Raw genomic sequence first — 25,356 nt, forward strand, 5'->3', positions numbered from 1 at the left:
GAAAAACCTCGTGCTTACAGAGAAGGTGCTCTCAGCAGATCCTTGATGGGTCGCTTCAGTCTTGGTGTTTGCAGACCCGGTCAGAGAGTCAAACTGAGGGTAGAGGCTCTCCATCTCTGGCTCCTCCGACAGGATGGACTCTGTGCCTTCTGGACTGGGCTTCTCCTGCTCCCCCTCCCCCCTGAGCTCCAGGTTAGGGGCTGAGTCCTCAGAAAAAGACGACGCCTCACAACGTCCCTTCCTGCTCCAAGGCACCATGGAAACTTTGGCTGTGGGGATCTCCTCCATCTCTATGGCGGAGGGAGACTCGTCGGATTCAGTCATAACCTGAGCCTCGTCTTTCTGAGAGGTAAAGTAAGATTCACTTGCCTTCGACACTCCGGAGTCTGCTGGAAGAACAAGGTTCTTTTCGACTTCAGGGGCCCTGGGATCTACTGATATATTTTCTTCACTTTCCCCCGAAGAAACCTCCTGTGGTTTGTCTGTATTTGATTTGTCCGTTTCCTTTGTCTTTTCCACATTTGTTTCTGCAGTGTTCTTTGATGTTCCCTCCACTTCCACTTCTTTTTTAAGGCTTTGCTCATCGACTTCTCCTTCGGTTTCTGTAGCTGCTGCTGAAACCATCATGGTATCCTCATGGGGCACTTCTTTTTTTGTTTCCTCCGACTCTAAAGATGAAATTCCTTTGAAGTCTTCCAGCGCATCCAGGTCTTTATCTCCCTCTGTAATAATGGTATCAGACTCCTCTACAGTGTTTTGTGTTTCTGGCTGCAGGATTGTCTCTTTGTTGTCCTTCTCCTGCCCCTCTTCCAAGGGTTGGATTACGTTATCACCTGTCACCTCAGTCGTGGTATTTTCTGCAGGTTTGCTCACATCAGGTTCTTTCTCCTCTTTGTCCTTCACTTCACCTTTCACCTGGCTCTCCATTTCCTCTGTCAGACCTTCAATCTCTACCCCTCCTGGTTTGACGGGCGCAGACCTCGAAGTTGTGTCCTGTGCAGCGCTGTCCTCTGTGCTGAGCGAGCCGTCCGACAGGCCCGAGGTGACGGAGAAGTTGCGGGAGGAGGGATGTCCAGAGTCTGGAGAGCTCGTCCCGTTCTGCAGAGCTCCGTTAGGCATCTTTGGCACCTGTTTGGCCTCCTCGTTCTTGGGCTCCATCTCGATCTGGTCCACCTCCTCTACGGACTCAAACACCTGAAAGAACAAGCCAAAGGGAAGCAGGCTACTCCAGGGGAAGGGATGGGAGGATGTGAAGAACTAGCAGGAGAGAAAGTGCAGGGAAGAGGAATATTGGTTCGAAAAGTAGAGATCGCATGCATTACTTTAGCCATACACTGATAGATGTGACAGACAAGATCATATCAGGCTGATAAAAACTCTTTTCAGTTTATTTAACAGACCATATACGCAGGCTGTAATATAATGAAATTTTAATACCTGCGTGCTGCTGCTGGAGTCGCTCTGCAGACGAGCCAGACTCTGCCTGTCTGAACTCTGGGAGGACTGGGAATGAGTAATGAAGACATTCAGGCCAAGATATTATTATATAAAACCATTTCTTATTGATATACAGTCTTATTGTCGGTTGGCTTACATTAAAGTTATACACTGGTGATTCAGCACTGCACTTTTGTAAAGTTGCAGGAAAAGGAGTTCCTGGCATAAATCAAACTCTAAAGATTTTGGATTCTTCATTCCTCGTAATGCTTTAGACCAGTCTCAAAGTGGGGTCTGCGAACTACAGCCTGGGGGTCCGCGAAATAATTGCACTAATTTATAATAAATTAGAAAATTGTGCTGTATCATTAAAAACTGCATGTCTACAGATGAGGCCCATTTGTGCCAATGAAACAAGCATATTGTGTCCATTACTCCCACCCACGTCAGCTCTGGACCAACAGAAACAATCTGTCATGACTCACTAAACTCACTCAGGTAGCAACGAACCGTTCCTGTGGCTGTCTTGCTACTGTTCATTTTCTTTTGAGATCTAAATGTAGTAAATTTTCATGCCTTTAAGATGCATCTATTATAATGCTTTTTTAAATTAAAGTGGTAATCTTGAAATTCTCAGTTCCGTTCTATTTGGCGGCAACTTATGGCGATAAAACGCAAGGAGAGTTTCGGGAGCAAACGTACCAGACGTCCGACTACAACTTCGGTTGTAACTCTTGATTTTCCTCGCTGACGGTCGCCTATCTTTTTAGACTGTTTGCCTTCATCGAGCGTCTAATTTGTTTCTTTTTCTTTGGATTTTCACTTATTTTTGAAGTCGATCTTTTCTTTGTTTGTTCAGCCATAGTAGATTATTGGCAACACTTGCAGAGAATGGAAAAGCAGTCGCTTAGCTCCGCCTACCCTCTCTGGCAGACCAACCACTGCTAGGTGATAGAAAACGCGTCACTAACTGGGCGCCGCTTGTGATTTTTTTCTGCGAAAGTCGCACCAGACACCCAGCCCATAATAATACAATGTACTGCAAATGCAAAGGCTTTCATCAGTGGGCCATAGGCTCAATCACCATTGCGTTACCTCATTCGGCGACAGATAGTGACCAGGCCATGTCTAATAAACTGAACCTTTTTTGTGATATTCCGTAACATTTCTGTAGAAAGTGCGGATCAGGCTACATGTGAATAAACGTTTCTATGTAAAAAGTTTCTCTCTGAGTTCAATAGCACATCTCTGCTTCACCTCGTTGCTGATGGTTGAGTCATGGTGGACCATCTTCTGACTGGAGCCGTCAATGCTCGCTCCAGAGGAGCACTTCGCTAACGCTGCAGCATGCTGCTCCTTCTCCCGCTGCTTGACAATCTCCTCACAGCTGAGCCACTCACGCATGGTCTGTTGGTAGCACACTCGGACCTGCTCGTCCACCTGATGAGAGGGACCCACAGTCAGCGGCTTGAATGGGAATGACTCTAGAAGTAGAACCATAATCATGGAAACAACAAACCTCCTTCCTCTTGTCTTCTGACATCCCAAACTGATAATGACCCAGCAGGAAAGGCCACACCTCCTTACGCAGCGAGGCGTCCACACCACCGAAGTAGACCCGGCGAAGCAGCTCCTTCTCCTCATATGCCTGAAGACATCAGAAATATCTTTAGTCAACTCAGCTGTTAAATTGTGTCAGTCTTTGGATTTTTCCTTCATTTTAGCAGACAAATATCTCTCATTGTAAAACATTTATGGTGCGTCAAAACAAACAAGCGTTCAACAACAAGGCAGCCTGACAGGCCTTTTACTCTGTCAGCGCAGGTGATGATTAATGCATCATAAAGGGCGACAGATGGGGAAGGCTTCAGGCACTGATGCATCTCCCTGCTGTCATCCTACATTATGGGCTCATTACTTTTTACTTCACAGGAAGATGAATTAAAATCAGTATCAGTATATGTTATCTATGCTTTCAAAGGGTCAATAATTGTAATTAATCATCACTTTTATTTAAGACATTTTAGCATGTACATGAACTACATAAAAGAAAATGGAAGCCAAAAGAAGAAGCTTTTTTTAAATCAGGAATAAGCAGTATTTTACACAGATGACGGTGTAGCAATGTCCAAATCTTTCTTAGAGATAAATATAATTAATTGCAAAATATTAACATTATTAGAAATATCTAAAAGATATGTTTAAGTCGAACTATTTTTTCTCCATATTTTGTTTTATTGATCTGATATTATTCCTTTCAGGCACTGAAGACCCTGGTGTAGTTTAGACATCCTTTTCTAGCTTCTGTGTTTATACGATTAAGTCAGAATATTAATTACTTCATTGTCAGTCCCTCATTAATAATATTTTTAGTTTCATTTTCTCTGCTGTTCTCCAAAGCTTCTAAATTCTTTTGTCTGATTTAGTGATGTTGGATTCAGACAGTGGTTATAGAGGTATAACAGCAGTATGCAAACTGAGTCCTGGATGGACTTCGGGGTCCAGTGCAGCAAAATTAATATCTCTAGATATCATACTCTGTTTGACAATTTTGCCCCCAAATATTCAGTGTCTGTTTAATAATGACAGGATTTCTTTCTTAATGCAATTTCTTCCCTTTTCCATTCTTATATTGTCGCCTGGATTTGAAAAGTTTTTCATGTTGATTTCTATCTTTCCATCTTGTCTGGTATAATGAGCAGCAATCACATGCTCGGAATCTCACCTGAGCTGCATTCAAGTATTACGTTAAGTACGGCAGAGGCATTCTGCTTTCTTTATTTTGTTTTACAGTTAAGCCACGGTCTCTAACCAGCCTAGATCAATCTGGATATTTGACCTTATCTTTGTTTCTGAAGTTACACATGGAATAGATTGAAATGGCTTTTGATTTATGAAACAAAATTCACATTAAAGGACGACTAACAGCAATGTTGCTGCTAATCTGCTTACAATTCACTTTAATATGCGTCTGTTTTCTGAGTGGATTTACTTTTTTGTTCACATAAAAAACAAATTAGTTTTAGCTACATAAACATGTAAAAAGTCATTTTTCAGTCTCCATGGCTGCAGGTGATGAACTGAAGATGTTGACTCTGAGACTGACGGGGCCATTAGTCATGCTTCATGCACACTTCTGTGAGACTAATGGTGTGAGCCACATAATTAGCAGAGGATGAATATGGATGAGACTGACGAGTGACAGAGTGAAAGCCTGGAAGCGGACGTGTGTGTGTGTGGACAGCACACTGTCAACAGTGAAGCATGTGAAGTTTGTGTTTCAGTGCTGTGAGACCAGCGATGCTTACTGAGCAGTCCTGGAGGAACGTCTGCCAAACGTCCGCGGTGAGGCCTTTGTAGGCATCACACGGCACTTCGGGCGCCACGATGGTGTGATTGACGAGAGCGGAAAGGTGTGTACGCACAGTGGAAAGGTGACGGCAGTATGCCAACCCTGGTGGAAAACACAGTAAAGCACTTAATGCCTCTGAAGATAACGGTGATAATCATGAATATTGTGCGTATTACTTCCTGAAACACATTTTAATAGTGAATGTGAAGCAAAAACTCATAAAAGGCTTTTCAGTTTATGAAATAAGCAATCACATACAGCCGTAAAACGCCCGAGAGATGATCTGATACTTCATGTTGTCACACAGCAGCTTCAGAGGAGCCCTGCAGGAGGAGGAAACACATTCATACTTATTCTCTTTCATTAAGCTGTCATTAAACTAATCCTCTATTATATTCATGTTGTCCTGAATGTATGAGATACTGTTCCTAATGTGGAGTGTATTACAGTGTTGGGGCTAACCTTTTATCTTTCAAATGGTAACCTATTGTTCTGCCATATGGAACAAATTAGGCCGGCGGCTCGCCTTTTCCACTATTCTGCCTGGCTGCTTATCACCTCATTTTTCCGACGCGCTCTCATTCCAGTGAGCTAAATGCCACATAATTGTCTCCCGGGTAATTGCTCGGTTCTTGTATCTCTGCTTGTGACGGTCTCTGACTTTGCCTGGGTTGTCTGTGTTTGAGGATTTCTGGTTGGCACTGAGTGATGTCAGGTACATTTCTGTGTCTCTGCCTTCAGCAGTTTCCCACGTCACGATCTTACACAACACAGCGTAGCTCGAGGTGGGATTATCTCTCACCTCTCGTGGTTGCAGCCCTTGGGCGTCGCCCCGTCAGAGAAGCTCCCCTGAGAACAAGAGGAACACGAAGACTTCCTGAGAGTGGGATGCCACATTGAAGCTCCCTGATCCATCAAGTCTGGAGGAGTCACTGCAACAGGCACACACACAAACATCATCTTCACTAACAAAGCATTATGTTGTTCAGGCTCTCAAGAACAGTTACATCCGGCTTGGATTACTTAAACAAAGCAGAAACATTTTACATGGGCAGAATGATGCTGATTGCTCGTCATCTGCTGAAAGCACTTCAGAGCACAATTTGTTTGAATTGAGCGAGAGCCTCTCTCAGTTCAGGAGCTGCATTCGATCAGTCCGTTGTCTACCCATCGGCTGTTAAAAGGTCACAGCGCTGTAATGCCATAAAAAGCCGTGGCTTTAAGGTGTCAGGGAGTGGGAGGGGCTTTAATAAAACCACACATCGATAAAGTTTGCCAGAGGCGCAGGACAGACCAGGAAGATATTAGACGCAGGGAATTAAAGCGGGACATGCCGACAGACAGACAGACGAGCCGAGCTGTGACAGCGCTACAGCTGCTTCCTGTGAGTGAGGGGGATTGGTCAGGACAGATGCAGAACCACTTGGGTACGACCAGCGTCCCTGTTTGGGAGGGGGGCTGCCCACACAGGTGAAGGGGGAGGGAGGAGGTCAGATGGGTTGGGTGAGGATGGGTAACAGTCACTGTAATGAACAAGTAGTAATATCTTTAATAAAAGGCAACAATCTGGAGCGACCCTTTGGCACTGCCGCTATTTATTATCTTCTCTGGAGGGAACCTCACCAAACTCCGACTGGCTGTTTGGAAACAGGATGCGGAAGACGTAGTCTGTGGCCTCGTCCTCCTCCTTGTCTGAGACCGAGTCCGAGGATCCAGATCCCTGAGGAACCCTCTTCCGCAGCTTAGGAAACACCTTTCCCTGCGATGAGAATATAACTGGTATTAAACTAAAGCCGACAACAGAAAAATCTGAGCCCCGAGAGCCCAGCTAAGCCTTCCACGTGAATTAAAGATGATGAGTGTCTGCATGTTTAAGCCTATTAATAGCAGGTGAACACGCGTGGGTGGTTTAGCTGCAGATACAATGCTATTCACGGCCCCACAAAAACATCCATTCATTAAAGTAGACACTTATTGTGGCGCTGCAGAGAGAACATTAAGCCATGCATTCATCAGCGTCACTCCAACCAATATCACAACCAGGCAGTGCATCTGCATCAGTGCACCAAATGTGTTTTCTATTGATTTATTGATCAGATACTACTGATTTAGCTTTTCTTTTTCTGCCTAATATGAGTCATTTAGTTCTGGATCTGAAGCATGGGAGAGATCACAAAGAAAGACTCCCCCCACTGTGCTGACCTTTCCCCTCTGGGACCAGAGCGGAGGGTCCAGCTGGCCGTGAGGAAGCAGGCCGTTCTCCAGGCAGGAGAGGAACTGAAGCAAGTGGCCTCCTCTGGGGAAGCGGAGCGGAGGTCTTTGGATCCCATCCTGACTGACCAGCACCACCGTCCCTCCACTGTCCACTACAGGCAGACACATGGGAGATGATTTCTTTAGCTATCTTATTTGACAGCTTTGTAATGAAGGCAAAGGTTTGTGCAGACCCACCTTGTTGATGACAGTGCAAGTAAACTATCTCCTCTAGAGGGATCGTCATGGCATAGTCCCAGTAAACGCTGAAACACATTAAAGCAAACACACAGTGAGTAAAATAACAAAGCGGACGAGCTTTAGCTTTAACAGAGAGAAACCTCTTGGGAATGTTTACGCATTATCTGTGCGAGTCAATATCTCAAGGATCATTTATTTAATGGCTTATGAAGAAAGTAGTCGCATGTGTGCACTTAGATAAGCAGGAGCAGAGTTTAGCTAATGCATTAATCAATTATTGGTGAGGGGATCCATGAACAGGCGCAGGAACATAACACGGTTTTCTAGTTCGAGAGATGTCTGGCAGTGTCTCCGTCAATAAACCATCTGCTGGCTGCTGGTGTGCTGAGAGTAAACCTCAACAGATCAGCTGCATACTGCGCTCCTGAGGCACACACAACATTAAACAACACACTGCATTATTCAGTTACTTCTACACAAACAGCAGACCAAAGAAGGAAAGGAATAATGCAGAGTGTTTACACATCTTTGAGGAAGTGCATCAAATCACTTCATCTTTGTCAACACACACAATCATTATAATCACAATCCATTTGCAGCCGGGTGACTCTGCACCTGCGTTCATAGTCCAAGTCCCCAACCGAGCCGTTCATTAGCTGATTGGGCGTCCACTTCAGAGTCATGATGTCAGCGTTCTGGTGCAGAGAGAGGTAGCCAGGGATAGCCTCCATGTCATCCCTCTGAAAAAGCCATGAGAAGGATGTTTTCATTTGATGCAATAAAAGAGAAAATGTAAGTTAGTATCTACAAACCAAAGACCACACATTCAGACTTAACGCACGCACAAAGAAATAACTTGTTTAATGTGTGGAAAGGGGGCGATAAAAGGAAACAAAGACGCAGACAGGTGAAGTTTTTAATGCTTGAGTCTGTAAGTATCTCTTAAAGGCTTTTGGAAACAGTCCTTTGAAGTGTATGGAAAGACAACACAATTAATGGCTACCATTTAATTCAGGGCTTTAACTTGCAGTGAATTATTCCTCTGGTTTAAATGATGCTATCAATCTGTGACATTAATGTTAAATGTCAGAGAGAATAGTTGGAGTAATAAAAAAGGTTTGCTGTAAAATGTTTTATTCATCCATCCATTATCTATACGGCTAATCCTATTCAGGGTCGCGGGGAGCTGGAGCCTATCCCAGCTGTCATTGGGCGAGAGGTGGGGTTACACCCTGGACTGATCATCAGTCAATCACAGGGCTGACACGTAGAGACAGACAACCTTTCACACTCACACGCAATTTAGAGTCACCAACGAGCATGTCTGTGGGAGGAAGCCGGAGGACCCCGAGAGAACCCACACATGCACGGGGAGAACATCCACACAGAAAGGCCCCCATGTCGGAACCAGGGTTCGAATTAGGAACCTTCTAGCTGTGAAGGCGACAGCGCTAACCACTGCACCTCCTCTGTAAAATGTTGTATCTTTTAAATAAAGGTTTAGTTTCATACCTACATAAAGATGAGCAATAACGAGGCATCGCATGCTTACCGGTTGTACGAGCACATTGTTTTTGCCAAACAGGAGGGTCACTCTGTTGTTCTGATGCAGAGACTCCACATATTCACGAGCTGATGGCGAGGGGGAAGGGCGCTCATCCATGCTGCTGCTGGAGTGCCGCTTCTGGATCTGCACAAATATGTCAAATCAGATAACAAACATCATAAACCGGTGCTCAACTGATGGCAGTCTTTTCAGAAAGAATTACAGCCCGCCAGTCACAGTTTAGAATTTTTCACATGACAAGTATAACATTCATTCATGTGCACCAATGCATCCTCCCTTGATCCTGATGCCAAAGACCGGTCTGCTTCGGCTCGGATACACGCATACACAGCAAACACACAGCACCACACAACTGTACAGAGTATTGCAGTGATGTAAGATAGGCAGAGTTAACGCTGGTTCACTGATAACTTGAAGACTGAACGAGTGTGAAGGTCTCAGATTCACTGTGTTCTTCCTCCTGGGACGAGTGTTGCTTCACTTCACACAGTCTTCTCAGCAGGTCCTCTCTGATCCGACACGCAGCGTCTCTCAGACGTTTGGGATAAAATAAACGGAGCCCGGCACTAACTCTGCTGTTGATCTACTTTTTAATACTCACACACAGTGCGGGCCTCTTGGTGGGAGAGTCCTGTCTGCAGTGGCCTCCATGGATGCGATGTCTCTGCACCAGCTCGTCAGCAGACGGGTCTGTCCAGAAGTGGTCGGCTGTTTTCATCTTAGTGTACTCCAAAGCGCAGGGTCCCACTGTCACAGTGAGGACAGTTGTTAGAAGATTTTATTAACAGGTGATTGGCAACAAATTATTCTAAACATCCATCCATCCATCCATTATCTATACCGCTTATCCTGTTCAGGGTCGCGCGGAGCTGGAGCCTATCCCAGCTGTCATTGGGCAAAGGGCGGGGTACACCCTGGACTGGTCGCCAGTCAATCACAGGGCCGACACATAGAGACAGACAACCTTTCGCACTCACACACCAATGGGCAATTTAGTGCCACCAATTAACCTGACAAGCATGTCTTTGGACTGTGGGAGGAAGCCGGAGACCCCGGAGGGAACCCACGCATGCACGAGGAGAACATGCAAACTCCACACAGAAAGGCCCACCTTGCCCAAACCGGGGTTTGAGCCAGTGACCTTCTAGCTGTGAGGCAACAGCGCTAACCACTGCACCACCGTGCAGCCCCATTCTAAACATCAAATAGTGAAATAAAAAATAGAATGGGAGAGGTAACTTCGGTACTTAAAGGATTTTTAGGAGATTTAAGGTTTAAAAAAACAATCTTTTCCTTGTTAAGAGTCATGGTTTCACAGACTTTTTCTGCTGTAACCCCACAACATTAAAGTCAACTGTATTTTTTTCAGCAGATATATGAATTCTTGTACTCTCCTGTTTTGTAACTAAATCTGTGATCCCTAATCCAGTCCCCAGCAGGGCCTCTGGCTCCGACCAATTGAGAAGAAATTGTCTCAATTAGAAATGTTTGCTGGTGGGAAGCCAGTGAGGGATCAGTGAGGGATCATGTCCCTGTTGCTTCTGTCAGCCGTCTTTCATCTACAGCACCTCTGGTTGAGAAATGAGGTTGGCAGGAGCAAAGACTGCAGTGCAGGGGAAGAGTACATTCTGCTGTACTTGCTTCTAAGACCACTTTGATCTCACATTTTGATGCTGATTTGAGCCAAGGTTACATGATTACTTAAAAGACTTGCAATGTAATAATAAAATTACCTAACAGCGAGGCGAGGATAGGCCCGTCCACCGGGTCCATTAGAACAGCCTCCTTCTCGTAGTATTTACTGGAAGACAAACATGTGAGGGGTATTTTGAAAGGACATCTTGTAACACACGCAGGAGAACAGATTATTTTCAGCCCATTTTCACCGCACCTGCCGTTCTCCACCAGAAAGAGGACAATCTTGTCCAGCACCTTCTCAAATAGAGCCGTCCGAATCCACAGGTTCCTGACTCCCTGTTGGGTGAGACTGGGCAGTCGGGGCATCTTACGTAGGCTGTCCTGACTCTGCAAGCTTTGACTTCTTCTGCAAACGGAGAGAGAGGTACTTTTAATTTGAAGGAAAAATCACAACATCTTTAAAATTCCATTAAGTAAAACTGCATCTGCATAAAGCTAATGGCTCCATCGATTCATGAGTCATAAAAGCTCACAAGCATGAATTATTTAGAAGCTTTTCAGAATGAAAAAAAAAGCCCTTCAAGTAATCAGACAGCTGTTTGTTTTCATTGATTTGGCTACAACAAAGCTTTGATGTACGCTTTGAAGTCTGCTGTGATGTGCGAGAATGAACCGTGACGCGTGCATCCCTCACTTTGTCTCGATGATCTGCTCCAGCTCCTGGGCCTTCCTGCACAGCTCCTCAGCCGGGGCGAAGCTCTTCCCCACCTTCATGAAGAGGGCCGCTATCTTGTTGCTACGCAGAAAGCCTGCTGCTCGCCGCTTTAGCCCATGCAGGACACATGCCTCCACTGCGGCTGTGAGGACACAAATACAAGGCTGGGTAAAATGAACATGTACCATATAGCACAGTGATCTGTAGCAATACTGTATGCCAGAACTGCATTACGATTAGGGACATTAGGAACCAGTTAATAATAAATAGCCAAAGTATAAAGAGAAAAATACAGCCACATTTGGTAGCACAGAGATCACTCGCACAAAAGATGATTCACTTTATTTTACAATTTGAGCAAACTGCTCCAGGGCCAAATCTAAAGTGTCAAAAATGGTGTTAAGATATTTTGCTCAGGATCAAAGTGTTGGACGAATGGACAGACAAAAAAGTGAGACCCTGAGATTTTGTTGCTAACAGGAAGGAGGGGGGGGGGGGGGGGGGGGAGTCCTCTTTTGCCTTGTCAATTTTTTGCGCCATGAAGAAAAGATTAAACTGGCATAACATCCTGCAGTTAAAGGAAGTTAAAGTCCATTTTAAAGCTCCTGTGAGGAGTTTTTCTCTGGTTGTAAAACTGACTGAAGTTTATTCTGATTACTCTTTAATTCTATTATTTTTCCTCCTGAAACAAACAAACTGTTTTGCCATTCAAAGGTCAGACCTTAGCCATGATTGGCTGACAGTCTTTGGACTGACCATGTAGCCCCACCCCCACGTGGAGCGTGGCCACACTGCCCTGTCACTCCAAACTTCAGGAGGTATCGGAATGGTAAGTTGAAATCTTGACAACGACAGGACACACAGACTGATGCTTGTGCTGTTGGTAGTTCGGCTAGCTTGACTATAAGCTAGTGCATGAAGGCAGCCTGAGGTGAATGACGGTGAATGACGAGGTTCTACGTAGAAACCTGCAGCTGTTCTGAAAAGCCCATTTCAGAGGCGACCTACTTAAACATGTAATTCTGGAAAAACACGGAATTATGTAGTTTTTTCACTTTTTCACTATGAACAATAAACACCCCAAAAATGTGAAACCCATGCAATATATGAGAATATCCAAATGGAAGAGCAACAGGTTTTACCCATTGCTTTAATTTGTTACAATGGAGATAATAGTTTGGGGCTTTAAGACACTGTTTTGTGACATTTACACCAACAGAAATATGATCCTAAACATGCTCACAATGTGATTTGTAACATTTTGTTCAAGCAGTTTTACAGCACAAAATATTGTTTTACATAAAGGTGTGTCATACATCCACTTCATTTAAATGTACGTCACCAGGATAATGGACTCAATGCCTTCACTGTGTTACAGGGACTCCTGGCTCCTATATTTAAAAAACATATGATAGCAGTGACTCATGTCATGTCTAATGTCAAGTGAGTTTTATAACAACCCACAACTGCACTGTGCATATCTACTGTGTGTTTTATAGTGTGTCATGGGGTGTTCATGTGTACACACATAAAAGTACATATTGTTCCAATCCAGTACAACATACACCTCTCTGCGTGTCTTAAAAACGTGTCTGAATAAGCGACTATTACTCATTACACAGCATGTTTCAGCTACATAATGAAGCATTCTGCTTCTCAGGAAAACAGTATTTTAAACTCTACATATTTTCTAAACAAGGTTTCTAAGTGAAGAAAAATATATTGAACTATTCTTTCACAATTACACGCATAAACTGTAGTGGACATCGAAGACAAGATGTCACACGTGTACGATCGCTCAGCCCTGCAAAAAACAGACACCTCTCTTCCCTCTCAGGCCTACGTGGCAGCGCCGGGGGCTGTGTTGACATTTGAGTTCTCTTTCTGGACTAATCCTGCGGCTCTGTTCACATGGGGTCAGGGGGGAGGCTGGGGTTGCCATGGAAACCCCCCGATGATGGAGCGATAGAGCTCTGGGAGAGATGAGCGGCGGGAGGGAGGGGCGGCCGCGACTCATCAGCATCGCGATCTTTCTCTTTCCATCATCCTCACTCCTTCTCTCTCCTGCCTCCATCCTGTTAATCTGCCAGCTTCTCTGTCACTACTACGATCACTGTTAACAGGTTTAACTTCAGCTCAGGCAATAAAAGTCTAATCACAGCCTTCATCATTCGGCTTTCATTATACATTTAAATATGTCCTCAGTGTCTTCTCTGCATCTTTGTACCCTCACTCCCTCTCCCTGCGTTGTGCTCCGTTTCTCTTTGTGCTGCTTTTCCCCTCCACATCGTTACAAGAGCAAGAAGCTAAATGTCAGAACAAAGCGTAACATTAAAAAGGTCTCCAAATATAGTTCACCCTCCTTACTGTCTCATCATTCCTGCCAACTAGTCTCATGTGGCAAAAGTGCAAAGAAGCAACTCCCAAACCTTAACACAGTTTGAGAGCTTGTGTCTATCCACCAAGCTGCAGAGGAAGTCTCCGTAGTCTTCAGACTTCTATTAAATGAACGGCGGCATCGGAGGCAGCGTCACAACCAATACTCGCTTATCCCACACATGGGAAATGTGTTTATCTCTGTAGCGAACATTTACTCAAAAACAAAAGGGTTCAGTGTGAGAAACAAAGGAGGGCGATAGAGCAAGAAACTGTAGCTCTAACACGTATGAGAATGTGAAACAGCCTCCACAAACAGCAGTTAAATGTGCTTTGAAACATGAGCATCATGTCAGGGGGATCGGCCCTCCGTGCAGTCCTTCCTGGTAAAAAACAGATAACACACTAAATTGCCTCTAATCGTCCTGTATCTGTGGCAACTGAGTGCATTAAGAGACTCTTGGACGGCGACACACAGCTGACCAACGCTTCGCTTAGGGCGGCCAGAGGCGAGGTCCTAATATAGACCCGAGCTGAAGACTGTAGTTCAGACATTTTTTAGGCTCTAGTGCCTGCGGGGTTTGTTGTTATTATTTGACATTTCATAGGCAGAATGATTCATATGTTGATGGCTAAAATTATCTCTAGATTAATCAGCGATAAAAACAGCCATAAGCTGCAGACGGAAACACACACGAGGCTTCACCACCATCACTTTTACAAACCAAATTTTTTGAAATTTTGACTTTTGAAAAGGTTGCAGCTTCAGGATGCATGTCTAAAAGCATAACCAAATAGGTTATTGAAATCAGTTCACTGCTATGTATTTTTAAAGGATTGTGTTGACCTGCCATCACAGATATACGGTCATAGCAGGGACTAAAACATGTAAGGGAGAACATTCACTTTGTATCCGGGCATACAAAGAATTAACAGTTTAAGTAAAGAAAGAATCAGAGCTTCAGAGCGGTTGCTTTCAGCCCTGTTGTCCTACTTCACTGCGAGTCAACAGTAACATTTTGACACACATTCCCTCCGCACTATCTACATATCAGACTGCCCGGGTAGCTCATCAAAGCAGCCATGATGGTGGAGGCTAATTGCTCCCCGGTGAGCTGTCCGACCTCCTCTCCCATCCTCCACTCTCATCTTTGAACAGAGCACAGCTGAAAGAGGACGTGTAGTAACAAGAGCCACTATGAGGATCACAGGAGGAGGAGGAGGGGGAGGAGGCGGGAGCTGTCTGACAACAAAAGAGAGAGAGATGAGAGGGTTATCCTGCGCTGCGAAGTGTCCACGGGGACGTGTGATAGCAGAGGATGCGCCTTAAAGTGACCAGCAGCGATTAAAACTGTCAGATGATCCTGTGGATAATGTCCACAGTGCCGGCCTAAGGAACTGACGACACAGATATTAGATACACAATACTGACATGTAGGAAAAAGACTTCCTGTCACAGGCTAATAAAATCTGTGTTGTGTGACAGATAATTTTAAAACACCTCCGAAGGGAAAATAAAGCTATAACAGGAGATTTGGGGTAAGCTGATTACAGGGTGTGACGGATGTCCTACATTAACTTACGCTGGTTTAATAAGTTTTCATGCTGTGCAGCAAATTCCTTTCACACTAGGAAATCCAAATCATCGTTCCTCTCATCCCGAGGCAGTGATCGCACCTCCAACAAGCACACTAAATGTTGTGTGTATGACACATGTTCTTGATCGCAGCGAGAAATGTTCGCCTCTTTTTTAGTATCGAGTTCCACTTTCTGCTTTTTGAGCCCAGATGTGGGTGCAAAGATAACATGGGGTTACCGGTCACTGTGATTGCTTTCTGTGTGTGTGTGTTTAAACCATGTTGCATGTTGCTCTGAACAGTTGGTGAAACTGTATTTGTTACTTAAAATAGTGGCGTCGCAGTGTAAGTGTGATATTCAATCACAATTTTCACAATAACATACAGCACACAGGCCAACAGGGAGCGAGCAGTTCTCAGACTCGTCTGCAGTGTGATAAAGAAAACTCAATTATTCACACTATTTTCCTTCATTTTAAAGGCTCTCAGCGCGTCTCTGGCTGTATTTGTGCGCTCACAAAGCTTCCAGCTTGACAAATATCACATTTTCTTCAAGTCGAGAGTCATTTAATTCACACTGAAATCCCCAAATCTATCTTGTTCCTGAAGCAGATCCAGACTGAGCCAGACATCTGATGAGTGTGATCTCCTGCATGTGGACAGTGAATCACTCCGCGCTCCGTTCGTGCACTTTGGAGGTAAAAACAATAACACCTGGTCAAATATTCACCGAGTGTCCTAAATGCTAATCATACTGCTGATGTGGCTGACTGCCTGTTTTTAATGTTGCAGTTCAAATCTTAACTTCCTTCCCTATTAAAGACGTTAAAAGCGTACACGTCCTCGCTGTTGGAGAAACATTCCTATTATAAGCAAACTAATCCAATAAAAAGGAGCAACAACTTTAATGTATCCGCTCCAATGAAAAAAGATCGGTGCTTCCACATAACCGGGAGTACAGCTCGTGTATTCCTGATGTAGGAGGCTCATTTGTCCCCAGTTAGTTAAGGAAGAAGTTCTCTTTGTTTGCAAGCCTTATTTACTGTTTTGTTTTCATTTGTTTGGTTCTCTGACATTTCCACAAGGAACCAGGGAAGATTATAGATGTCTGCTTGGAGTACTGGAGCATTAAGTAATTCATCTTAGTTTAAAGTGACTGAATTATTTGTGAGTAATCTTCTGTTGTTGGTGCCTGCAAATGGCTGCATGGTGTATGATGCAATGACTGTATAGATAGACGACACGTCTCCATCTATTCTCATTGTACAAAACTGAAGCCAAAATACCCCCGAGGCGGGCGCTGCCATCTTGCGATGGTGACATCATTTGGAGCCAGAGACTGCACGGTAGAGATCGACAGGTGGAGCCACCGTAGCCATTTTCGCAAACCAAAACACACACTTAACTTACCGAAAAAACCAGCAAGGATCCCGCATGTCTGCGTGTTTAACAGCAGAACAGCTTCTTGTGTTGGTCTGAAGCAGACGTTCACAGGTATGTAAATTTCAATGACTGTAGTGATTGTTTTAGTTATGTCTCCTCTCACCGTTCCTCCTCTACTCTGTTAACCCAGAACAGATCGGCTGCAGGAGCCGGATTGGTCAACAGAGCTGTCAATCATCCTTTTTACAGCATCAAATAACTAATTAAAAATAAACTTCTCAGAACAATCAACACTTGAATGATAAGAACTAACTATAATGACAGAAACCATGTTTGGGAAAATATATTTGACGTGTATTTCGATTTTATAGTTTGACTCATGTCCCATCTGATAACATGGAGGAGGCGGGCTTTATGACCTATACTGCAGCCAGTCAGCAGGGGGCGCTCAAAATGTTTAGGCTTCACTTTTAGGGAGCTGTCATGTCGCCCATTTTTTTATACAGTCTATGGGCTAATGTAAGAAAGACGTCAGTGGGCTTACCAGGTGGCTTGAACAGAGTTTAAAGTTAATTTCTTCTGCTTGCTGTTTAATTTGATCCTGTAACAAGCGTGTTTTGTGTAACGTCATTTCTTGCCAGTGCTGAATAAATAAATGACGTTTGTGTTAAGAAAACGATGAGGCTTCAGTTACCTCACAAATATCATATTTAAAATCAACAGATCAAGTTAAGAGAAAGGTGGTGACACAAGTCACTAAAGCGCTGCAGAATTTCACTATAACTAAAATAGGTTTCGCTCAGGCTCTTTTCAGTGTTGAACATGCACAGGTTATAAAGCCTCACTTGTATGTTTGGTTACTCACCACAGAAGGACACAATATGGCTGCTGTCTTCATGTACAAATTTCCGGGTGACGGCTTCCTCCATAATCTGCTTCACCTGTCAATGACACGTCAGATGCTGGATGAGTCATTCATTAACATGCCACGACAGACACACACACACACACACACACACACTAACACACACAGTCTGTGAGTTGCTTTTTGGTGTGAATTTGTGCTACAAGTCTTTCAGAGAATAATGAACAGGAAAGCATGTCTCGAGTGTGAAAATGGGTGAATGATGAAGAGAGCGCCGTTTTCAGGGGGTGAGGTGGGACCGAAAAGTTAAGAGGAAGAGAAACACTGAGTGGGAAGAGTGCATGTTAAGTTGGTGGATGAGTCACCGGCTCTCATCCCAAGGGCCTCTACTGGGAATGGAAGCGGTACACTTAGGGGTGAGGGGGAGAATAAAGGGAGGGGAGCGGCTTTCATCCATCACTGACCCCCTTTTTTCGAACAGTTTGTAACCCTCACTGGGAGCAACTGATTCTGTTGCGTCAAAGGCGGCTCATGCCGATCAAATTTGTTGTTAAAAAGAGGGAGAAGGTCGGACACACGCGCTCACAGAGAAACGTCATTAGGGGTTACGTTTACTGGGTTATGTTGTGACGCCGATATCTCCCCGCAGCGTCAGACCAAGAATTGATACAACTGATAAATCAATCCTCCTGGTGGATACCGAGACGCCCCCCTGTGTGGGCACCGCTCTGCAATCTGCATTGGGAATATCAACCTCCGGACACAGATCATTGCAATTTCCTGCTGAAATGAGTCTGTCCACAATGAGCACATTACACCGCCAAGTCCATCTACTGCACACACACACACACGCACACACACACACACACATTGTTTATTTGCTCCAGTGGTTGGTGCTCTCTGCTGTATTTGAACCGTTTCCCATTAACATATTTGTTCAGTCCTTAGCTGCTGTGGGAGGTCTTTTCAGTGTGTGTGAAGCAGCCGGCTGTCAATAAGATTTGTCTTTATTGTTCAATAACAATGATCGATAAAGATTAGGTTCTGTCCTCGTGTTAGATTTTCCACTTCGACTCAATTATACGGATCAATAAGTTTCATATCTGTTTGCTTGCTGTAAACAGATGGTTTATTATACCTGTAACCTTCAACAGTGGAGATGTCTTGTGGTCTTTTGTTTAAGTGAAAAATTGCAATAACTAAAATTAAAGAGCCGTCATTAAGAGTAAAAGTAACCTGTTAGGAATTCATAATTCTATTTAAAATTGAAGGTGCTCTTTAACAAGAAGAACGGCTACTTTTAGAGTGATTAATGTTGAAGATGGTCAACGTGGACAACTTCAAGACGACTGTACTGTTTATTCTGTGGGCTAGTTCAGTCAAGTTCACATTTCTAAGTTATCTCAGAAATGTTGAGAAGTACAATCAAATAGAGATATTAAGCAAACTAAAGGAGCAGCATGTACTGCGTAGGATTTATTGGCATTGTTCCTGATAATGGGCCCCGTAACCAAACACATGACAGACTCATTAAGAGCCCGCTCCTTCTGTAGATATAAAGAGCTCATTCTAAAGTAACAAAGACAAAACCCCACAACTGTTTGTATATTCAGGGGATGATGCATTGATTGAAACTCAAGAATATAACTGTCAATTTATGTCAACAAGTCTTCCGATAGATCCCCATCTTGCACACCTTTAAGATCACTATCAGGAGATTGATAGTCCATTTTCTGAAAACTGAATATGTAAGCCTTTTAGATACAGAATGAGGGTTAGGTAATATTTAAGTGTCTCACTTTGCATTATGTAGTTTAGAAAAAATGAAAAACTTCCTAAAATATTAAATCCTGTGAACTTGAAATGATTGATTCAACGTCTCTGTAGAAGTGCAGAAAATCTCCAACACTTAATAATTCATAACTCTACAACTGAGAGTCTATCGAGAATCCATCAGTCCTTATTGAGTTCATTTCTTCTGGGAAAAAGCAACATAATAAAGAAAGAACAAGGCGTGAAGCTGTGCGATTTCACTGTGAGACACAAAACAACTTGCTTTTCCGTGACGGTGCTGAGACAAATGTGCCCACCGAGCTCTGATTGCCCCCTCACTGTTAACTCAAGATAAAGACCTAAAATGACTAATCTCGCCGTCGTTAAAAGACCACAAAGGTTTGCAAAACACTTGGAAAACAAAATGTGTCCAGAACCCTGCCACCACTGAAAACATTTATACAAACATCCAGTAATTAGGCCGAGTCATCGGGCAGATTTTGGCCTGTGCGCTTCAGTAGCATTGTTGTCTTCAGCTTCAACAGACATGATTCATGCTGCCAACACAACACAGACAGCGCCAATCTGATGTGATGCTGCGCTCATGATCACACTTGTATAAACGCCACCCAGACACACACACACAAATAAAACACAGGGGACTTGTATGCACCAGTTTTCTCTCTGAGTGCACCTGACATACAGACACCTGATTGATTCGACGTCTTGTTTATCTCTCATCTCTCTCATCTGAGCTACAGATCAGGCCTCTGAGGAATTTAATACGGTGGAGTGTCTAAGCGCAGACAACCTGCAGGTTTCTATGGTGACGGCACGTGTCCCACAGTGGATCACTTCCGACTAAGGAGATGCGTCAACAACATCCATTCATCTCTGAAATAAACAAAAAGGACTGCAGCCTCTCAACTACAGTAATGTCGACTGTCGGGACGTCATTTTACATGCCACACAGCCACACTGACTCCAAGTGTGTTCATTTGGAGTTAATAAACAGCACATCCACCACAATTACACCCCTTATAAAAGCCATATCTATTAACATGCAAACACAGAATATATTTTCACGACAATTTACAGATAAAACAATGTGCGTGACGCAATAAGTCATTAAACGCATCTGTTTTAGCTGCAGAGCCTGATGTATCTGCTCTAAGTAACCACTGCAGCCTGAAGGCATCAGCCAGAGTGATAAAAGATCTTCAGAGTATTCCAATTAACTCCTGCAACAGCAGAGCGGAGAAATAAGGAGCCGGGGAGAAAGCCCCATCCATTAACAGCCACGCTTCATTGTTCATCATCTCTGTAGCTACTGAATGAAGGGAGCACGAGACGGCGGAGAGAAGGACGAATAATCACACTAATCCATGGATACAGAGATATGCTTGAGATGGATTTAAATCAAGACTTTATATTTGAATAACAATTTCATATTGAAAATTGAATCAACTAAAGTGTACAAGAATCCCTCAGTACAGCCAGGTAATCCTACCCCATCCATACTGAAATCTGCTTGTGAATACATTCACCTAAAAAGGTCAAAAACTGCATAATAGTCTCTATAATAATAATTTCTATCAGTGTCTTTGATAACAATAGTTTTAATTACTTGCAGAGTTAATCAACCTTGTGTGAATCTTTCTATCAACATGCTACAAGGAATCAGAAAGTCTCCATTAAGCAGAAGACACAGAGCTGGTGGATTAGCTTCCACTTGGCTGCCTGAAACCTTATCCTGAGTAAGTAATCAGCCTGAAAAAAGGCAAAACAGGAAGGTACAGATCTCTGCGGCCGTTTGCTAACCGACTGTCTACCTCTCTCTCTCTCTCCTTAAGCAAACACAGGTGTGTATTTGTGTTTGTGTACAAGGAGACGAGCGGGAGGAGCATAATTCAGAGGCCTGATCAGAGCAAGATAAAAAGACAGACAGATTGTGAGGAGCTCTGTATCAAAGCTAAGGCAAATGAGAGATCTCATTCAAACCAATTTTGTGCCAGAAGGTAATTCTGCTGCTACAGACATCCGGTGCTTTCTGGATAATGGCCCACATCCAGGTATATTTGGACAGACTGATTGCAAATAACCAGCTGGACATGGAGAGCGTGTGAACACACAGCATAGGGACGCCATATGGTATAACCCACACAGAGTAATGGTAATCATAAACTAATGGGAAATCAGCGTAAACAACAACATTGATCTTTCCTTTAAGGGAGAAATGCTTATCAAACACCAACAAATAAATGAAACTATTCGTTAACTCCTTTTCTCATTTTCATTAGGTGCCACCTGTGAATTAAGAGAGCTATTATGCCGTGTTGTTGGTTCATCCACAGACTCCATTAGGCCGCATTTGTGGAAGAGCCACTGTGAATGAATCTCAGCGAGGCCGTATCAGCACACAGGAGGCAGGTTTAATCATGGGAAGGGTCTGGTCTCTGCTGATAAGACTGCAAACAGGACTCAGAGGAAAACAAGAAAGACCAAAGCCTCTGCATTTCTCCTTTCACGAGATCCTGGGTGTGATTTTTATCTCTGTTTGTTTGGCAGATATAAAGTCTTGTAATTTATGAGACAATCTGGGATGAAACTAATGATATAAATCCATCAATTGTTAACAGAAGGTGGTTAAAAAAGCTAAGGCATATCTGTCCAGGAAGAGGGAATAAGAAACATTATTAAGTTTTCTGGAGACCAAAACCAACAACAGTAGTGAAAAAGACGAGTAAGTGTTAAGTATTGTTTAGGTGTTTGCTGTGTGTACAAGTTAAGTGAGGGTGGTGATTTTGAGAACACCCTTCCTGAACAAACAAAATAAAAACCTCAACAGTAGACTCTACAATGTTCACATCACTTCAGGACCATGGAGACGCAATGGATTGACAAAAACATCACTTTTCTGCTGTGTAAATAACTGACTACACTTAATCTACAAAACTGTGTCTGAATTGTTAGCTAAACTATACATAATTAATCACATTGTTGTGAAAACTTGAACATGTGTCTACTATAATAATGCTAGTTTTCTTAGTTGGAAGTTTCATCTTACCACTTCGGTCATGGCCTTAGTTAAGACCAAAGTGTTTACTGACAGGAACAGTAACAAAATGTAACTCAATATTTACATCCACATACTTTTAGCTGTAAATGTTGGGTAGCTAAGTTACTGACAAAGCTAATGTTAGCTTTCTACTCTAACGCTCCACAAAGATGACCTGACTTGATCAAAATAACATTAAATAATTAAGTTAAAGTGATAATCTCAAAGATCTCAGTTCTCTTTGGCGGCACCTATGGCGATAAACGGTAATTTCAGGAGCACACTTCCCAGATATCCAGACAGTGTTGCATGTGTGATGTCCATTGTTGGCTCCGGTTGTAACTCTTGATTTTCCTGGCTGACGGTCGCTTTCCTTTTTAGACTGTTTGCCTTCATCTGAGCGTCCAATTTGTTTCTTATTCACTTATTTTTGAAGTTGTATCTGTAGTCATCGATCTTTTCTTTGTTTGTTCAGCTATAGTAGATTACTGTTTACTCGCAACACTTGCAGAGACCGGTAAAGCAGCCACTTAGCTCCGCCTACCCTCTCCGGCAGACCAACCACTGCTGGGTGATGGAAAACGCGTCACTAACTGGGCGCCGCTTGTGATTTTTTTCCACAAAAGTCGCAGCCAGTCCATAAAAATAAGATGTACTGCAAGTGCAGAGGCTTTCACCAGTTGACCATAGGCTCAATCACCATTGTGTTACCTCATTCGGCGACAGATAGTGATTTAACAGATGTTTATTTAAATTAAAAAAAGTTCGAGATTATCACTTTAACAGTGTGTTAGCTTGCAAAAGTGTGCAAGTGGTTTAAAGTTTAGCTACATCAAATTCACAGATATTATGCCGATTAGGCTAAAGTAGCCTGAGTTAACAAATAACAACCGTTAGCCTAAGCTAGCTTAATCAGATATCCCTCTCACTTTAGGCAGAATATATTTACTCAAATAAAAATATTTAAAAAGTTTCATAACTACATTTACAAATTATTTTCTGGTATATTTTATATAACTGGTATGTTTTATGTTCTGTAGTATCCATAATATATATCCTTTATCTTACAGATAGCGATGCGACAGTGACTTTGTTTGCCTAATTGATTGCTAATGATTGGACGGTGGTATAGATGTCTCTTAGCAACCGACTGACAGAGCCTATCACTGTAAGGCCTTGACTGTGGTCTTTTTTTTTAGGTTGGAGCGATCTGATTTAGCAAATCAGTATGTTTCCAGTTGGTTTCAGTTGGTTGTATGAAGGACTTCACCCGTAAACTTCGCTATAGATTTATGAAAAGCTGTTGCTCCTGTAGGTGCTTAATGTGCTTAACATGAGTAAAATGTCATGGATGTTTTGTTTTTTACATTTTAAAGTGCTGGACTTCAAGCCATCATACACTCTATCTAAAGGGCAGTAACGTCTCATTTAACGTCTGTTGACATCTGGTCCTCTTTTATAAAAGCAGCAACCTCAAATGATGATGAGTGACATAAAGGGCTGAAAAGCAGCTGAATAAACCACCTGAGCTGCTTCCATATTTGTTTCCACTCAACGCCATATAATCCATCACTTTCACTCACTCACGCGCACACACACGCACGCACACACCAGAAGGCTGGTGGTTTACTCTGCCATAAACACCACAAACACTGACTACAGACAGTCTGTTAACTCCGTGCTGCTTCTCCACCCAAACAATTAGGGCTGCAGCACGACCACCCAAGCACAGAATAAGATTTACAGAATTTAAAGAAAAGGGAATCAACTGGGCTTGACTTTAACAACTACTATTACTATTGTCGTGTTTAATAAAGGCGTGTTTTCTAATCTTTTGAGGTACAGATGGGCATCCAGTCCATTTATCTCAGGTGTCATCACCAGGAAAAGGCAGAACAGTAAGTACACACGATTTACGCAGCGTTAGTCAGGGATCACCTGAGAAACCTCTGTGTGCAGGCTAAATTACACAGCTTTACCCAGACCAACATGTTTGTTTTTCCGACTTGATAACTGCTGAACTGGAAAAAAAAAACACCCACCTCCTTCTTGACGGTGCGCAGCAGCCTCTGACGGGTCTCTGCTTCTAAAACACAGCACAAACAGTCCACACAGGATGTTTTACACTTTGTCACAACTTTACACAATATATTCGCTAAACAAAACACAAAAAGAGCAAGAAAATATGTATGTTAATATGTCTTTCCTGCTCCCACCTGCCATGATTGTTGCCATGGATCCTGTCTCCTGTCTGCAAGCGGCGACCCTCCCATCAGCTGAGTGCAGCCTGCACAATGCATGAAGCTCACGACTCCTCCTCCTCTCACACACGCCTCTTAAAGACACATGCACTGTGTCCATTGGATGACCAAAGCATCAATACAACGAGCGTAAAATTAATGCACTGGCGGCTTTCTAACATAGAATCTGAAAATATTCTCCATTATAAAAGTTACCGGCTTAAACAAGACTAAACCACAAGACTGAGTCACTTAAAAGGAAACATCAAAATGAACTGTTATAATATAACCTTGAAAATATTGCAAATAAATAAAACGATAAACCCTGAATTTAGCACAAGCAGTTATTTAAATGGAGATTCGCGTTTTGTGGTTTGTTGCAAATCCCCATATTCCTATGTGACTCTTACGCCCTCTTGTGGTGAAGATAGGAAAAGACTGGGAGGCAAAAAACCTTTCCCTATTCAGCATCTCCAAATCACATAGATCTTTTAAAAATGTGTTTAATCTAGTCTAGTCATTCATCCCTTCTTGTTCCCAGCCTGTGTACAATCCAAGAAAATGTGATTCAGCATCAATGATGTGCAAGAAAACCGCATTATAAAGCAAGTATTCTCCCCTGCTCCACTTGCACCTGTTGCTTCTTACACTCAGCCTGGAAAAAAAGGCTGGTGTTCATTGGGAGCATCTCAGTTAAATGTTCTGGATTAACATTAACAGGGAGCAAAAGCTGATTCACTGATATAATCTAATTTATTATGTTACCTACATTAAAATGAAATAAATATTGATGCTGATAACTTTGTTCTAACTTAACTTTATCATCTTTGTTAAGGTAACAATGTCCAAATGTGCCAAGAAATTCTTCAAAAATACGTTTATAATATGAAATTATTTTCTTATAACTCAGTGATGTTTACT

The 25,356-nt window shown here is 43.0% G+C and overlaps 1 protein-coding gene across 1 annotated transcript in view; it reads right to left on the bottom strand.

Annotated features, from left to right (window-relative positions):
• sgsm1a (small G protein signaling modulator 1a) overlaps positions 1-24,470 on the bottom strand; it is a 29,464-nt gene extending 4,994 nt beyond the window's left edge. The window contains exons 1-19 of the mRNA XM_069683082.1: positions 24,412-24,470; positions 24,238-24,281; positions 17,365-17,440; positions 11,143-11,305; positions 10,702-10,854; positions 10,544-10,611; positions 9,412-9,557; positions 8,796-8,933; positions 7,859-7,983; positions 7,241-7,308; positions 6,992-7,155; positions 6,413-6,548; positions 5,592-5,721; positions 5,048-5,112; positions 4,746-4,891; positions 2,957-3,085; positions 2,695-2,877; positions 1,438-1,503; positions 19-1,194 (exon numbers count right to left, since the gene is read on the bottom strand). Coding sequence (XP_069539183.1) covers positions 19-1,194; positions 1,438-1,503; positions 2,695-2,877; positions 2,957-3,085; positions 4,746-4,891; positions 5,048-5,112; positions 5,592-5,721; positions 6,413-6,548; positions 6,992-7,155; positions 7,241-7,308; positions 7,859-7,983; positions 8,796-8,933; positions 9,412-9,557; positions 10,544-10,611; positions 10,702-10,854; positions 11,143-11,305; positions 17,365-17,440; positions 24,238-24,281; positions 24,412-24,430 — 3,195 coding nt within the window. The 5' untranslated portion in view covers positions 24,431-24,470. The remainder of the gene's footprint in view (positions 1-18; positions 1,195-1,437; positions 1,504-2,694; positions 2,878-2,956; positions 3,086-4,745; positions 4,892-5,047; positions 5,113-5,591; positions 5,722-6,412; positions 6,549-6,991; positions 7,156-7,240; positions 7,309-7,858; positions 7,984-8,795; positions 8,934-9,411; positions 9,558-10,543; positions 10,612-10,701; positions 10,855-11,142; positions 11,306-17,364; positions 17,441-24,237; positions 24,282-24,411) is intronic.
• Positions 24,471-25,356: the final 886 nt, after the last annotated feature.

Source organism: Semicossyphus pulcher, unplaced genomic scaffold (assembly GCF_022749685.1).
Source record: "Semicossyphus pulcher isolate SPU_LCO1_2020_fin unplaced genomic scaffold, fSemPul1.0.p SCAF_6, whole genome shotgun sequence".
Taxonomy (NCBI): Eukaryota; Metazoa; Chordata; class Actinopteri; order Labriformes; family Labridae; genus Semicossyphus; species Semicossyphus pulcher.